This window comes from Acomys russatus, chromosome 6 (assembly GCF_903995435.1).
Source record: "Acomys russatus chromosome 6, mAcoRus1.1, whole genome shotgun sequence".
NCBI lineage: Eukaryota > Metazoa > Chordata > Mammalia > Rodentia > Muridae > Acomys > Acomys russatus.
This window is the reverse complement of record NC_067142.1, coordinates 67,390,555-67,407,507: the sequence shown is the minus strand read 5'-3', so window position 1 is coordinate 67,407,507 and position 16,953 is coordinate 67,390,555. Positions and strand designations below refer to the sequence as shown.

The window sequence follows — 16,953 nt, the reverse complement described above, 5'->3', positions numbered from 1 at the left end:
ACAGCAGCACTACCTCCTCTGACTCCAGAAAAAAAAAGAACTCAGCCTCCTGAATGTAACTGTCTCCCCATCAGCCCCGCCTATTTGCATCCAGATGGTGAAGGCCAGACTCAAGGGCTTTCAGAAAAACACATCCCATTCATATTACATTCTGTCAAAGAAGCTGGCTACGCCCATCCTGCCTCTAGTGATTATGAATGAAGCTGGATTCATAGGATTGATGGAGACATTTTCAAGGCAGCACAGCATCTAGGCCATGGCACGGAAATAACTCACTGTTTTTAATCATATTTATAGTAAGAACTCAAAGAAGAAGCATAGAGTTTGATAAGGAGCATGAATGCTCTGCAAATGGTTTTTTTTTTTTCAGTTTATACTGTGATGGTTAAAGAGATGAGCTCCTTTAAAGAGAACCCCAGACTTTACACTAGGACAATAGTAGAAGGACACTGAAATCGAGACCCTATCTACCAAAACCTTTCAAGGTGTAAAGTGAAAGCCCCATTTTAAAAGCTGTCGTTTAAAAGGAAGAATGTCTGGACAGGCTGGAAAACCGTTTCTCCAGAGTCACCAGGACATGTCCTCAGCTGAAGCCCTGACCCAAGGGGACGTGACTCTATCCTGGGACAGCAGCAGAGCTTGGCAACGTCCAGTCCATGGGCTGGTGGCTTTGCAGACACGCAGAATGCAGAAGCTGAGGTACCACTGAGGTTCGTACCAAGAAGGTTCCACAGGAGGAAAACCAGGCGATGTGTATCGAGGTTGGCCTTTCCGAGTGGGTCTACTCCTGAAAGCTTGAATGAAACTACGAAGGCAAAGTCCATGAGTTGTAGTATAGACTCCAGGATATTGGAGCTGGCATTGAACTCACCCAAGAAAGAGGTCAAGGGTGCTTTAGGTTGCAAGGTCCTGGAAACAGGCTTCCCCACGTCCACTGGAGCACACATGATGACACCATGGATTCAGGTTGTCAGACGTAGAGTTTGGGTCTCTCTGCTGGGGTTTGGCCAAGCTTTGATCTGCTTTGATTTGCAGCACGCCAACCTTCCCTTTTGAAATGTGAACGTTTCCTCTGCCACTGTACATGATAGCCCATAAGTTATTTTTATTTTATGGGAGCTCACAGCTAAGAGCTTGTCTTACATCTCACAAAAAAAATTGGACATTGGGCTGTTACTGCTGAGGAACTCTTGAAGCTAGGTAATGTGTTTTGCATTGTGTGGTGGCCCTGAGGCCATGTGAGCCAATGTGGGAATGTTACAGATTAAGTCTAAAATGCGCTCCAAAGACAGGCTCGTGTGTTTGAACATATGGCGTTCAGTTTGAACAATTGATGGTGTTATTTTGGGGTTCTGTGGAAGATAGGGTCTGCCTCCTGGAGACAGTGGGTCACCAGGAGGCAGGCCTTGAGGTGACAGTCACCTCTGGCTCTGGGCTGAACCTTTTGCTTCCATGCTCTGAGGGAAAAGGCCCTGGGCCTATAGTGGAGCACATGTTTCTCAATGGAGAAGTAGCCTGAATACTCAATTTGGGTCTAGTCTAAGATCTAGAGGCAGGGACACAGTCTGGGCTTTGATGGCTTGGAAACCTTCATGGCTGTGTACCTTTTTCAAGGATAATTTATTGTGAACTTGTGCCAGGCAGCTCCACCTGCCCCGTGGAGCTCATTTTCTTTTTCAGTGTTGTGAACGAGACATGGGAACATGTAGAGCAGGTGTGTGTGTGTGTGTGTGTGTGTGTGTGTGTGTGTGTGTGTGTGTGCGCGCGCGCGCGTGCGCGCATGCACACATTTGATGTGTTTCCAGAACAAGAACTTGCATACCTTGCATGAGAATGCTGAAAGGGAACTGGGGTCCATGGTTGCAGGATATGAAATCAAGTGGACAAACACATGTTTAAGAAAGAAGAAATGCATTTCTAAAAAGAAGAAGCATCTGGTACAAGGGAGCACTTTCAAATACAAGATGCAAGGGAAGACGGAAATAACTCTACAGGAATAAAAGAGGAAGCCTAGCAAATGGCTTGACTTGAGGGGAAATGAAAGCTAAAGTTAGAGTGCATTCCCCTAACACGGGGCAACTCTTTCACTACCACAAAGGGCTGGACTGGCCTCTGCCCAGACCTGGCTAAGCATCTGCCCAAGGCAAGTATGTAAATGCTATTAAATGCTTTATATTGCTGTGTTTTATTACTCCACTTTTTAAAAAATATATTATTTAAATAAAATCAGCATGTACTAAGGAAGGGGCTCCCTTGCATTCTTACACAAGGGCATGTAACAGCACTTGGGGGAGAGTTATTTACAGCGCATGCGTCTGGAAGAAGTGGAGGCTTCAAATGTGTCCGGGTAATAATAATTCTGTAATTTTATTTTAGTGTCCCTTGTCATGGTCTTTTTAAAGACGTTGAGTAATTTACATACAAAAATATGAATTACGTTGCTATTTGCAATAGACAAATTCTGGAAACTACCTAAGAATGAGACGATCAATCGATAGATGAGCACAGACTTTAAGAATGCAAGTTTGGGTGCCAGAGAGGTGACTCAGGAGTTAAAAGCACTGGGTGGTTTTTCCAAAGGGTTCGGATTTAATCCCCAGTACTGACAAGGTGGCTCATAACCATCTGTAACTCCAGTTCCAGGGCATCTGATACCTTCTTCTGGCTTCCACGGGCACCAGGCGTGCACATAGTACACAGTCATACATGCTGATAAAATGTCTATACACATAAAATAATGATACTAAGTTAGAATTTTAAAATACCCAGATGTGGGTGGCCAGAATTTTGAGGGCTAGCCACAAGTTTGAGGCCAGACTACATAATAAATTTCAAGCAAGCATAGGCTATCAGCAGTAGTAATAATAATAATTTACTATTGTTGTTGTTATACATTTACATTTTTCTAAAATTTAAAAAAAAAATTATAGTTTGAAGGAGAGATAAACCTGTTTTTCTTATGATCCCAAGTGTGGGGTGGGAAACGGTCTTGTGAGAACAGGTAAGGTTAATCCACTAGAAGACAAACCACCTCGTGCGGGAACTTGATTTTTGCCAGCTGAAAAGATGCATGAACAGACTCTGGGAGGAGATATATAAATGAGCCGAAGGGCTGAAGAGATGGCTCAGTGGTTAAGGGCATTGCCTGCTCTTCCAAAGGACCCGGGTTCAATTCCCAGCACCCACATGGCAGCTCACAACTGTCTGTAACTCCAAGAGCACATAAATTAAAATAAATTAAAGTAAAAATAAATTAAAGTAAAAAAGACATTCAAAAAATAAAAAATAAAAAAATAAATGAGCCCAAAACTGGAGGCGGGGCTTTTGGAGACTTGGGATAGTTTTGGCTGTTCATCACTCCACTTCGAGATGCTCCTAGAGAGAACCGCTCGAGGGAAGGCTTCAGGGCTCTGGGCTCCTACTAAGGTTCCAGGTTCTGGTTACTCCAGGTTCCAGAAGAAAAAATCCTGCAGCAATGCCAGAAAAATCATTCCTCGGAACTGATATCCTTACAGTTTTGTTATTGTGTTGTTTAATCTTCCTTTCCTATTGTTTAATTTAGTCAGGTTATAAGTGAGGTGCACTCGGTTTATAAGTTCGTAACAAAATATATTTGTTAAGAAAATTGAGCCTACAATAGTTTGTGGTGGCATGTGCTATAATATTAGCACCCAGGAAACTGAAACAGAAGGGCTATGCATTTGAGGTCTGTCTGGACTCTATAATGAGACCTTATCTCATAAACAATGGCAAAAAAGCAACAGGTCACACAGTTTTTATAAGGCTCCGGCATGTTAGAGCATCACAAGTAGAAAAGAGAATGTGTAAAATTGAATGTGCTCCGTGATTGCTGCTACACTGAGAGAAACACCTCGCCTGGAACCCTGGATTCCAGCCCAAGCACAGTACGGACTGAGTGTCACGGTGTGCAGCTGTGAAAGCTGCTCTCCATAGGTGGTGACAAGAGCATCAGAAATCCAGAATCCTCTACGAACGAGTCCACAGTGAGCTTGAGATAAGTGAGACACTGTTCCAAGGTAAGTAAGTAAATAAATAATAAATAAGGAGGGAGGGAGCGGGGAGAGCCAAGGAGGAGGAAGAGAAGTCAACTCTTCCCTTTGTCGCCCTTCAGCTAATATGAAGCATGTAAAAGAATCTGTGTGTATTTTTTAAAAATGACAGAAAATACATTGCAGAAAGTGAAAGTTTAAGTGTCTTGCTATTTGTTCGTTCTTCATGTGTGTGTTCATCTTCCAAATGCTTTTCGACTTTAAAAAAAAAATGTGTATTGTATAGCAGAATGGAAGATGTTTTAAACAGACTATCAGTGAGAACAAGAGTTGGTGTTGCTAAGAAGAGCTGAAGGGGGATTTGGAAACCCACCTGTTAAAAGTGTGGTGGAGGAAGATGGAAAATGCCCCCCTGTGGGAGAGTATAGGAAGACCCGCCCACAGTGATGACAGGAAAAGATTAATTTCTGTCAGAGAGTGTGGCTTGACTCTGTGGTAGGTTGTGGGCAGGACTCGGGCTTGAGGCTCCATCACTCCCCACCTCCTCTGTTCTGGGAACTAACTCACATGGTCAAAAATTAGGATTATCACCCACACTCCCACTTCCCCCCCTACACACACACACACACACACACACACACACACACACACACACACACACACCTTTAATTAACTCAGTATGTCACAATGTTGGCTGCAGAAGCAGGTTGCTTCCTCCTGTCCTCAACCAGTAGGCAAAGGAAACCACTAGCTTGTCAGTGTGTGAAGTCACACCACCTCAGGCCCACCACATACAGCCTTGAGGGCTATGTGGTGAAGGACTTGTGAAATGTGAGCAATAAATTCTCAAACGTAGAAACCTAATAAGAAGAAGAAGGAAAGAAAGAAAAAAAAAAGAGCAAAACCATGTGTATTGATCCTTTCTGGAAGGAGCCAGCTCATGCACTCACTCATGCATGAAGATTTGTGGACAAGGTTGGATGCATTCAGGGTGGTGTGGCCATGGAGCGCGTGAAGATGTTTGTCTGTCCGACAGCAGGGCTGAGCACCACCAACGCCAGGAACCATTCAAAGCACAGAGCACAAGAGCAGTGAGCCAGAACAGAGGTCTGCGCCTTCAGGGTGCTTACACTCTAGTGAAAGAGGCCAACACGCACACTGTCCTTCAAATAATACACAGCAGGAGGGATGATAAAAATTTCAACAATGGGGGTACCTTTGGCAGACCTGTGCCGAGGTGTACCCCTGAGAAATTACATCATTCAACCAGATATGGTGTAAGAGGTTTATTGAGGGAGGGAAGAGGAGTGGGGAAATGTAGGAGAGAAAGAGGCAGACAAGCAGGAGCGGGGGGTTGGAGGGTGGAAACAGAGAGATGAGAGCAGAAAGAAGGGGCAGAGGGAAGAGAGATCTGGGGTAACTGGGGCCCTTTTGTTGGCAGCCCATGCTCGACAGATCTGTCAGCGGGTTAGGGTGATGACTTAGGCAGCTGTTCCCCACCTCTGTCTCATTTCCAGTTCCAGCCTTCTTCATAATGCACACACCATTCCACTTCCCTTCTCTCCCATCTCAGCACCACATACTCGATCCTCATAGCTGTGCACACCCCACCTGTGCTGAGCAGTGGCAGGAGGGGGCCTCTGGGGTGTCATGCCCCCTGAGAAATCGTTTTTCCAAAGTTATGCTGTGCTTCAATATGTCAAAAATAAACTGCTGGGAATCAGACTCTAGGTGTTTGAACCAGCACCAGATAACTACGTTGTGGGATTAAAAACATGTGCCGCCTCACCCAAAACCCTGGGCTTTCTTTATGTTAGTTCCCATGCATATAAAGTTGCAGAGCTATTGCTCTGAATATTTCATTCCTCTGGATCTTAAAAAAAAAACATATTAATAATTGTATAAAATGCTTTGTCTTAATGAGCTGAGAAGAACTCATATTAATTCCACCCTGGCACTTACAGTCACTAACCCTTGGGTGAGAGGTCTGAATTCTTGGCCTAATTTCTATTTAAAGAAATCTTTTCTTACCTTCTCTGAGGGTCATGTCTCTCACACTGAGCACTAGTTGTAGGGGCTTTGCCTTTGATATAGGGAAACAGTAACAGATGAAAAATTATGTTCCTGGAAGTACAGTGAATCCTTGGGAAGTCAAACTACTCCTTCCCAAAACCATTCCTACTGCCCCAGAGAGCAATGAACCACACTCCTTTTTTTAAAAACACATTGAATTTTTGGGGACAGTGTAAGATGTTCATCAGTGGCCAAGTCTAGAGCAGCATTGCCTGCAGTAGCATGCATTAGATCTGCAATATTTAGTTGAGGTTTTTCTGCCACCTTCTTATTTCCTGTCTGACAAGAGACAAATGGCTTGTACTTTTTTCTGTGGGGCCTAGAGCTTGGCCCCCCACTTCATTTCCCAAAGGCAAGAAATTGCCTTGAATTTCTCTCTTGTACCTATACTCATTAGTCCAGTGGTAACACTTGCCACATCACCTGTGGAAGCCTAGGCCTTCTTTTTGGCTTATATTTAGAAAAAACACTGCCCTTAGAGATGCCTTTTTCACAATTTTGTTTCAAATGGCCATATTTCCCACAATTAAAACACCAGGCATTTTGATACAAGAGAACTCTAGCCATAGCTTGACCTAGCATGGTATGTGTTAGAAGCAGCATCAGCAATATCCTTTATCCATTTTTCCATGCATGCTGCTCATGCCTTTAGTGGTCTAATAACTTTTTTACATTCAGTATTTGGATTTTCAAATGCCAACATCTCAATTAGCACTTGTCTCACACTGGGGTCTCATATGGCCTTATTTACCACCAAGGCCAATCTTTGTTTTTTTTAAAAAAAAAAAATCAGTGAAGGCTTCTCCAGAGCCCTGTATGATCTTTAAAACCTGAGAGGCCTTCCCGACAGGATCAAACTGCTCCAGGCCTTAACCACTACCCAAGGAAAAATAGAGGTCTGCATGTTCCTTCCCACCGGGGTCCAGCCTGGGCCAGCTCTGCCAGGGGCCTGTTTCAGATGCAGCCAAGACGAGACCCCAGTCTCACAGCTGCTGCAACCAGAATGGGACACTGGTCCCACAGCCTAGCCTGTTGGCAAATTTGGCCTATGGACGTCCCTGCTCACACGTAGGCTTGTTCTCCGTGCCTAGTCACTGGAGGTCCAACCAGCACAAGAGCGGGACACATTTCCAGCCTTCAAGCTCCTTGACCTAGTAGAGAACAGATGGTTCTTAGATTCAGCAGCCTCACCAAACAGGGTAATGATACAGGTCTGTGTTAAACTCATACTTGGGCTACATAGTCACATGACCAGCTTCTATCATGGGAGCCTTCAGGTACCTTGCCAGCCCTCTTCATACGCAGGAGACCAAATTTTAACTGTCAAGTTCACCTGTTGCTTAAAGCTTCCAAGAAGGTGTTTTAAGAACATTGGGTTGATAAATGTGAATCACGAAGGTCAACGCATCTAAAAGAATGCTTTATTTCTCCCCGTTGCTATGCTATTGCATTAGCTGTTCAAAGTACTGAGACTGATCGGTGCTGATTTATTAATCTAATTATGGTAAAACATTGCACTATATGATCCTACCATAGTTCCAAGATTTTAAATTTCCTTTTATTACTGTTCCACAGAGGCCAAAAGGGCTTCTGCCTCTCCAAGCTCAACTCAGAGTGTTTGTGCTCTTAACACAAAGTTCTTTTCCCCAAGCCTGTACTATTGCTATATGTCTACTGTCCTTTTCCTACAGTGTCTATTTGTCTAACAATATATGTTTCACTACAGATTAAAAACAGTGATGACCCTAAATTTATCTCCCTCTATGAACTCAGAAAGATTCTTGTGGTAAGTTACAAAAAAAAAAAAAAAAAAAAAAAACCATCCATCTCTCATGTCAAATGGAGTCCAGATAAGTATTGTAATCCACAGTCTAAGTTTCTCACCTATCTCCTATTTGTAAGAGTGGGATTCCTCTCCTTTTCACTAGTTTTGGGGCTCCCCTTTCCCTAACTACCTGATTGTCACCTTTCTGCACCCAACACCAGCTAAACTCCCCCTCCCTGGTTGCATAAACGCTTCCCTTTGTCCAAGAGACTGCCGATACCTCTCTGATTCACTGAGCGGACGTACCCATCCTCTTCAGTGACCCACAACTAGGACAGTCCCCACTGGGTGAGAAGTGACACAGTTCCCCCCCCCCCCCCACATCCCCCACTCCCCCCACCCCCTACCCCCACCGCTTGGCCTCTGAAAAATTTCTAGTGCACTAAGTAGATGACTGTGTCCCTGGGCCAGCTCAGCCGCTCTTTGGTCGCAGTCCAGTACTGACAAGTCACTGGAACAGTCTGTGCACCTGTTCTTTGGGTCACTATGCATTTTTGTGGATGCCCTAATGGCTTAATGACCTCACCTCCCCATGGGAAATGTCCAGTCACCCATTCCTTCTAACACGCCTTTGGGATCCCTATACCCATATTAAGGGTTTCTCATCTTACATGCCTCTATAACCAAACGTGGACAAATCCAAAACTAAACTGTTTTGATTATTGCCAGCAATCAGGTAAAATGAAAGGAAATTCCCTACATCCAGACCTTTTCTTTGCTGTGCCAAAATTTTCACAAATTGTCAGCATTGTCTCAAGCCTTTTCTCTTTGCTCTCCCAAGAGTTTCAAATGTATACCTAAAGGGAAAATGTCCCCCTAACCTATTAACTTTGTCTTCTGCCCACATATATATTCCAGTGTCCTGCCAGACTGCCTACATCTGGGACATTGTCAAAGCAGCTACCCACAAGTGCCAGCTGGACCAGCATTGTTCCTTCTAGTTTGACTGCACTGCCCTTCCCAGCTGCAGATTATTGTTTTTAAAATTATCTGTATTATCTATAGGCCCGGGTGGCGATCAATTAAGACCCAGACACTTGTTATATTTTAAGACGGCCTTAGTTAACCTGGGGCAGGGCAGACATCAATCCTCTAAACTACCTCCCATAGTGGGGCAGGCATGGGATCCCTGCCTCAATCTTATGCCATCTGTTTCTAATAACTTCTATCAAGTTACCTCCCATCCATAATCCTAAATACATGTTCATGTTTTTTAACTGGGCTGGATTCTCCATCCATGCCAGTCATGTGTATCTCCTCCATCTAACCCATGGCAGCCTTCCACTCTTCCCTTCGGGTCTCTCTTCTTCCCAGAATTCTTCTCTCTAAGCCCCACCTATCTCCTTTGCCCTGCCCAGGTGAGATGGCTTTTTATTAAGCAAAAGGTGGGTCACAGACAGCAAGCAGTAATAAGCATCAAAATACATCAGACTATCCCCCAATAGCAGATGTTCTCAGACCCTGGACAGCAAATCAACAGTTTGTTCTTCCAGAACCTGGCCAACATTTCAGCCTTTTAACCCCCTATCGCTGACCGAGTGTCAGCAGGAAGTAGTTAAGACAACACTTTGCCCTTATCCATTTGCAAAAGGCTGAAATGCTGTGCTCCAGGCCTCAGACAAACAGCTCCAGGTTCTCCCAGCACTCCTCAGTGGCTGACATAGCCTGCCTCTACCTTGAACTTTCAGGGCAGAGCTTTTCCTTCCTCTTCACCAAATAATTTGGACATTTTGTTGCTATTGCTTTTTCTATCTCTTTTCTCCCTTTACATGGCAGTGAAAAGCTGCTTCCAATGAATCTACATTTATATACTTTAACTTGACTTATATAAAAACAATCCAACATTCCTCAGTTTTTAATTATAGGAAAAGGTAGGAATATTAGGATTCTGCTTCAGTCTGCCTACCTGTGATGTCACAGGGGTGTGGCCCTGCTCAGGGCTATATAAAAAGACAAACTTCTATGTGGCTCAGTATTTCTACCCGCTCTCATTCTTGTCTCTCTCCTCCCTCTACCTGCTCTACCCTCTTAACTTTCTCTCTTTCTCTCATTCTCTCTCTCTCTTTCTCTCTCTCTCTCCACTCTTTATCTCTCTCTCTCTTCTTTCTCTCTCTCTCTCTCTCTCTCTCTCTCTCTCTCTCTCTCTCTCTCTCTCCCCCCTTCTCTCCTTCTCTCTGGGGTATCCTTCCCCTCTTTCTTCTCCCCCTCCCCCCCCCATGCTCATTTAATAAACTCCATATAACATAATATCTGCTGCCTGGTACCTTCTTATATCTTATCACCTTCTATCTATCATCTGTCTTAAATTTTATATATAACAGTCACACTGCTGTCTAATTGGTCTCAAAACCCATGCCCCCTTCTAACTGAAGTTTTGCAGCATTTGATCTGCACAGCCTCCCACCTCCTGCAGTGACACAGGGTTTTAGGCATGAAATTAGCATATGCTGGGTTCCTGATCTTAGGATAGGAGGCGTTCTTCCAGACAGAGTGAGGATGGAGAGGGGCCCTCTCTCACCAAGTCTCAAGAGCCAGCAGGAGCCCAGCTGAGTCTGGGCAAGTAGAGACATGACAGATCTGAAGCTGACAGAGAAGGACAGAGCTGGGCCCTGGGATGTCGTTCCAGAGGTTGCACTCTGCTGCAAACCCATGTCCCCACTTTACTTCAGCTTCTTCTAGATCCAAGAAGAAGGCCAAGGATAGAGGGACCAGAGATGCCCAGAAATAACAGAAACACAGAACGAAGGCATTACCTAAGCAGAAGAGGCCGACGGGAACAGAGCTGGCGCTCTGGCTGACAGGATTCTTGGCAGTGCAGTGGTAGCTGTCACTATCACCAGATGTCCATGAGACATTGTGAGTGCTTCCCCCAGAGGACACAATTGCCCCCTGGCCATGGGGTTCCCAGTGGTACTGAACGTCCACTCCAGCCTGCTCCAGGGAGCACACCAGGGTAAGCATGCAGGTCCTGTCCCTCGTGATCTGAGAACTGGCAGTGATACTGAGCTTCTTCAGTCTCTCTGTAGCAAGAAAAGTTGCAAGCTGTAAGGAAGCTCGGGATTGGCCAAGCAGACCATAGAAAAGCAAAGGACCAAACGCGGGTCTCTCCACTCTCTTCACCAGAGACTCAGAGGATGAAGTCTAGTGATGTTCATCAGAAGACTAAAAAGGGTTTATCCAGGCTCTGTAGAGCCTAACATCCTACATCCCTAAAGGGTTGATCTGAAGAGAATAGCCTTGGTGGGGAATGTTTACTGGGCCCCTGTAGTTTGGGACTATCAGAAGCCAGAATCTGCTGGGAGCTCCAAGAGTAAAAGGGCCAATTCCCCTAGGGTGCCAACCACTCTCTTGCCCATTGTGGCTGACACTAGGGTTCTTGACCCTGAAGGCAGAGAAAGAGGTATTTGTATCAGTGTCTCCTACTCATGTGGGACAGCCACAGGCCCTGCCACTCCTGCCTTCCTAGGACCACAGAGGCCCATGCCCATCCATCCTGGGACCACCTTACTCTTGCAAGGATGTTATCCCTCTTTCTCAGGGGACCAGAATTCCTTCTCCAACTTCTCTGCCTACTCCAAAGCTGCTGTGAAAGGAGCATGCATGGATTTCTGGGCAGCCTGGCACCGGTGGAGGAGTTTGGCATAATGACAGGGTGGGAGCTGCGGTTACTGACTTGGTTCTTGCGAGTGCGGTCAAAGGTCAGAGCACTCCTCGGGACTCAAGGAAACACAGGGAGCAGACCCTCTGTGGGACAGTGTATGTCAGCCTTTGTCTGGAGGTGGAAGAGATGCTCCCTATTGGTAAGTTTTGTGTTCTGAGAAATAGGTGAGTGTACCCCCTGCTGGCTACAGCCCACCAGACCCCAAAATGCATTAAAAGGCTAGTTCCTTGCAGGGACACTTCCAAAGCAAACCACACAGACTCTAAGCCAAAAGGTGTTAAAAACTGTCTCTTTGAAGAAAAACATATCAAAGCTGCCCTGCAGACAAGCTCCAGGAAGTGTCCTGGGTGTTGGCTTCTGCAATTCACATACCCTTGGTTAAAAAACCCAGAGGTCTGGGGTGGGGAGCCAGAGGGGTTGTGGGGGAGGAGGCACTCACTCTCTGTTTCTCCCTCCGTAGCTCCCTGTCTTTGTCTTTCTTTTATCATTAAGCTAACTGAGTTAAAATCAAGCTCTTCGACTCTTGGCTGTCTTTATTTTGACCAAGTGTGGTTGGTCAGTCATCTGGCCTTTAACAAGTCCGAGGCTCCCTTTCCCCACTGGAAGGGACATGCACTCACATTGTTTCAACCGGGCTAAGTGAAAGGCCACCCTGTGCTCCCACAAGCTAGGGAATCTGACCTGAAAGCTCTTTCCCTGCCCAGGAGGCCTTCCTCATGACTGGTTCCCAGGACAGAGTGTCCAGCTGTAGGTGACAGTGCCTCCTCTGCTTTCTGTTACACAGGTCAGACACTATATTTGATCTTAACCAAAAGGCCCAGAAGCGATCGCCACACACCTGAGAATGGCAATGCAGTATCTGTTATCACTAAACCTGGAGTTCGGGGGTCACATGGGCCTGGGACAAGTTTGTGTGCAAAAGGGGATAGCCTGGGGGGGGCTAGGAAAAGTCTCTGGACCTATACTTCACAGCAAAGATGGCACATGGAATTGTCAACCAAACCTGCATCACTCTGAGTGCACATAAGGAACAACAGAGACAGGATCTGCCCACATCTTTTCTAGACCTTTAACCATTGCAAGATCATGCCATTCAGAGTCTCAGTTGCTTTCCATGACGTAAGCAAGGCAAGTGTCACGTCTATCCCATTTCCCAGGCTCAGAAGGCTTACTCAGAGTCTCACCTATTTCAATGATGAGTCCCAGACTCGAATCCTATTCCTGGGTTCCTAACCCTGACCCCAGAATCTATGATAGAAGCATGGAATTGTGTTGTAATTGTGCCTTTTGCCCAGCAGGAGGCAACGGTTTCTAAACTTGCCTATGCAATTTAGGTTTCTCCCAGTCCTTTGTCCTCTCTTCTCCCCCCACCCCCTAGGCTCATGAACCCTACTCTCTTCTTCCAGTTTCCAGTTTCTCACTACTTATTAGAACCAGGAACATTTTAGGAATCAGTAACAGCAGCTACAGACAAAGATGAGCAAACTAGGCTAGACAAATTCAGAGCCTCCAGAAGGCTGCTCCGCTGTCTGGCCCTGCAGCTTAGTCACTGGTAGCCCCAGGAGCCACTGGTCAGTTGTGCCCAAAGTGTCCTCTGGCTAGACATCTACTGCCAGGAGACTCTCGGCTGCTTCTTCCTAGAACGTCTCCTATAAGATGAGCTCTGGAGAAAACACTTCTCCTTTGACTTCTACAGTCTATCTCGGTGTCTCTACTAGTGGAGGTGACATGTCAACAACCCAGAAAAGCAAGGCATCCCAGGGCGAGGGACTGTGTGGAAGATGTAGCCTGACTGGTCAGCAAGCTTTCTCTCTTGCTACTAATATTGTTATCCTTGAGCTCAACCTGCTGGGACAGCCATCAGCACAGCAAGATGATTCCTCTTCAGCTCCAAACCCATGCCAGTGAGCACAACCCTGTCCAGACACCTGCAGCCTCAACCCCAATGCTTCAAGGATCAGACCATAAAGAGCCTAGGCCAATTTCCCAACAACAACAACAAAATGCTTTCCACATTCATGTGCACCTGGTAGGGAGTTATCTCATCAATGCCTCCAGCTAAAGAGCATTTCCTGCCACACGGCCCAAAGGAAATAGGAAGGCTGTGTGCCTTCCCACTCTATATTACTTTACATCCAACCTACTCCAGAAGAGCTCTTGGCCATGGCCCCCTTGGGACCTTGTCCATCACCCTCAGGCAAAGATGGAGCCACAGCCAATCTGAGTCATGGCCAGAGCTGAATCCTGGAACAGGATAGGACAGGAGGGAGACCAATGAGACACTGCCTCAAGGCCATTCCTTCTTGCCTTTCCCTGCCCTGGCTGCTGTCCCAGATAGTTGACCCTGGTTTGGGGCTCCTGATGACCATAGAACAGAACCCATCCATGACCCCTCATCACTCTCATCCCACAGCTCCCACCCTTCATCCCAGCTACAGTATGGACCAGAGTCCTCATTGTCACAAGTTACACCATTTCATCACCATCATTTGGGCAATTTTATTCCAATAACATCTTTGTTGGTATAGAGGGCAAGGCCCCATGTGGCCCTGGACCTTTGATGTGGCCCTTCCTTTCTATATGAGTCATTAACTAATTAAATCCCCAAGTGGTCCACTGTCTACTTACTGGCCATGGGTGTACTTCACTAAAGTTTCCTTGGTGATTCCCCTACTACAAGTTTTTACATTTTCTTTGGGGAAAAGAAGAGGGTCCTCGGGGCCGGAGAGATGGCTCAGTGGTTAAGAGCACCATTTGCTCTTCCAAAGGTCCTGAGTTCGATTCCCAGCAACCACATGGTGGTTCACAACCATCTGTCATGTGATGTGATTCCCTCTTCCAGCCTGCGGGTGTGCATGCAGGCAGAACACTGTATACATAATAATAAGTAAATCTTAAGAAAAAATACTTTTAAAAAGAAGAAGAAGAAGAAAAAGAAGAAGAAGAAGAAGAGGGTCCTCTCCTCTGTTTAGCGTGGTTATTCTTAGAGAAAGGCATTGCTCCTTTCTCAGCAGTGAAGACACTCAGAACCCCAGAGATAGATTTTTTGCAAAACCTAGTTCTCAGGCCCTGAAGTCATTCCGCGTCCACAGCCTACATAGGAGCTCTGCTTAGGTTGGTTCGAAGAAGATTCTGGGCCTTTGTGTCTTTCAGCAACTCTCTTTTATAAATCTTTTACAGTAAGCGTATGTTAATCTTGTTATTGGAAAGAGCATTGTAAACGTGACTAAAGGCTGTGACAGTAGCCACAGACCCACAATCCCCCACCTGCCTTCCCCAAGACACTCACCCCAGACTTGCAGGTGGTACTTCCGGGTGTGGGTGATAGGAGAGTGCCTCAGGTTGATGTAGGCCCTGTAAGGCCCAGCGTCCTCTAGGCTCAGGTTGCTAATCTGCAGAGAGAAGTCAGGGTGCACAATACTCACGCGACCCCAGTATCGGGTTTTTGCCTCGTAAAAAGTGCCTAGCTCTCCAGTTTCTACCGCGGTAATAGAGGCGAACGTCCTTGGCTCTGAACGGGATGTCCAGGAGATGCTGTCCACCTGCTGTCCAGACGGCAGCTGCAGGGGGAGTGTGACTGACTCCCCAAGGGTCCCAGTCACCACCCAGGATTCTGGGGCTACTCTGGACGCCTCTGGCCCTGTGAACAAGAAAGTTGCAGGAAATCCTGAATAAGCAGAAGGTCTCAGCATGTCTGAGAGCAAGCCATGGACTTATTAACTCCATTTATGAAGTGAGGAAATAGTCAAAGAATGTTGGTGGTTTGCCCAGTACCACACAGCTGGATGGTGACTCAACCAAAGTAAGGGTGCAATTACCATCCTTCCCAGCAGGGGGAACTCTTCAACAGAGACAGAAAGAAACCGCTACCTGGATGCTGTTCTTCCAAGATACCTAAGGATCCCTGCTGCCACTTAGCTACTCCTGCTGAAGAATGAACTAAAATCGAATGTATTCCTAGAAGCGGAGCTTGTCCTGATGCTTCCCCAGAGCTAGGAGCCCAAAAAAAGCTCTTCAGAGGCCCAGCCAGGACTCCCGGAAGTAAGTTTAGCACCCTGCTGGTTAAGCCAGTTTAAAGGTGCTCATTGACTCGGAGGAGTTTGCTGAGATCGCAACACAAAGTGCATCTGAGGGAAAAGCGTGGGTGCTGGCACCAGGAAGATGGGCAAAATTCAAGCTCTTGTTTTTACCAGGTACTAGCTGTTATCTTGGGTCAAGTTACTTCACTTCTCTGAGTCTTGACTTTCTTGCCTATGAAGCACGATGTGACAGCTAGGATTTTGTGCCAGTTAAATCAAACAGGCCGTAAGACATTGCTCACTATCTTTAGCAGCACTCACTATAATTACTGTCATTCAGTAGAAGTCAGCATGCGTATTCATCAAATTCTTTTTTTTTTTTAATCATGTTTAGTTTTTTGGGGGGGAGGGGTACATGCTCATGCCACAGCCAGAGGCCAACTTGTAGATCTCGGTTTCCCCTTCCGTAATAGGGGCTCTAGGGGCTGAACTCATGGTGTCAGCCTTGGTGGCAAGTGTCTTTACTAAAGCCATCTCTCAGCCCTTCTCAAAGATCCTTAATATCTCTGGAGTCTATTGGCGGATGTATCTTGTTAGCACCATCACCATATTGTTCAAAGTCCTTGTGAAGACGTTCTCTGTTGTTTAATGAGACAGGGTCTCGTGTAGTGCAGACGGGGCTCCGATTCATCGTATAGCTAAGGGTGACCTTGAATTTGTGATCCTTTTGTCTCTGCCTCCCAACTACTGCAAGTACAGTACTGTCTGTATTGTTGAGAGTTGTTTCCCCCACCCCCCACCCCTGACAAAATTTCACTGTATAATCTATCTGAGCTGGAATTCACTGTGCAGACAGGCGGGCCTTGAACTCATAAAGATCCACCTGCCTGTGCCTCCCTAATGTTAGGACCAAAGGTGTGCACCATCAGACTTAGGTATAGAAACATTTGTAAAGCTGCCCCTCAGTAGCATGACCCATCTCTGTTAGAAGATGCTACTGGAAACTTGACCCTAGGTTAGGTCTCATCCATAATCCCAAGAAGCAAAATGTCTGAAACTGGCCAACATCTGCCACACAGTCCCTTTTTTTCATATTTTATTTTATTTTATTTTATTTTGGCATATACATTTATATTATTACACATAAGTTAAAAAATCTATACACAGCAAGAAAAACCATGAAACAATCAGGAATTATATGAATGTTACATTCAAGGTGTTTTGGCTAATTGTATTTGGCAACCTTGCAGAAAAACATCTTTCCTATGTTGGTAAATCTAAAATTCTGAATGAAAATCAATATCTATCATATCTCATCTCTATCAACTTAAAACATCTATCTAGACTTAAAAACATTTTAACCCA

The 16,953-nt window shown here is 45.7% G+C and overlaps 1 protein-coding gene across 1 annotated transcript; it reads right to left on the bottom strand.

Annotated features, from left to right (window-relative positions):
- Positions 1-10,422: 10,422 nt before the first annotated feature.
- Positions 10,423-16,279, bottom strand: LOC127191135 (SLAM family member 9-like). Its single transcript, XM_051148355.1, has 3 exons — positions 16,195-16,279; positions 14,859-15,209; positions 10,423-10,928 (listed from the first exon to the last, which is right to left on the bottom strand). Exons 1-3 carry the CDS (start codon positions 16,277-16,279, stop codon positions 10,423-10,425), a joined length of 942 nt encoding a protein of 313 aa, XP_051004312.1.
- Between the last annotated feature and the right edge of the window lie 674 nt (positions 16,280-16,953).

Bases quoted from the DNA above. Each gene is read 5' to 3' on its own strand.
- LOC127191135 (XM_051148355.1), bottom strand. From the start codon at position 16,279: ATGAATCGGAGCCCCGTCTGCACTACACGAGACCCTGTCTCATTAAAC. The intron at 15,210-16,194 runs GTGATGGTGCTA...TCTTGTTCACAG, and splicing joins CAAGGACTTTGAACAATATG to GGCCAGAGGCGTCCAGAGTA. The intron at 10,929-14,858 runs GTGAGTGTCTTG...TTCTTGCTACAG, and splicing joins GTACCACCTGCAAGTCTGGG to AGAGACTGAAGAAGCTCAGT.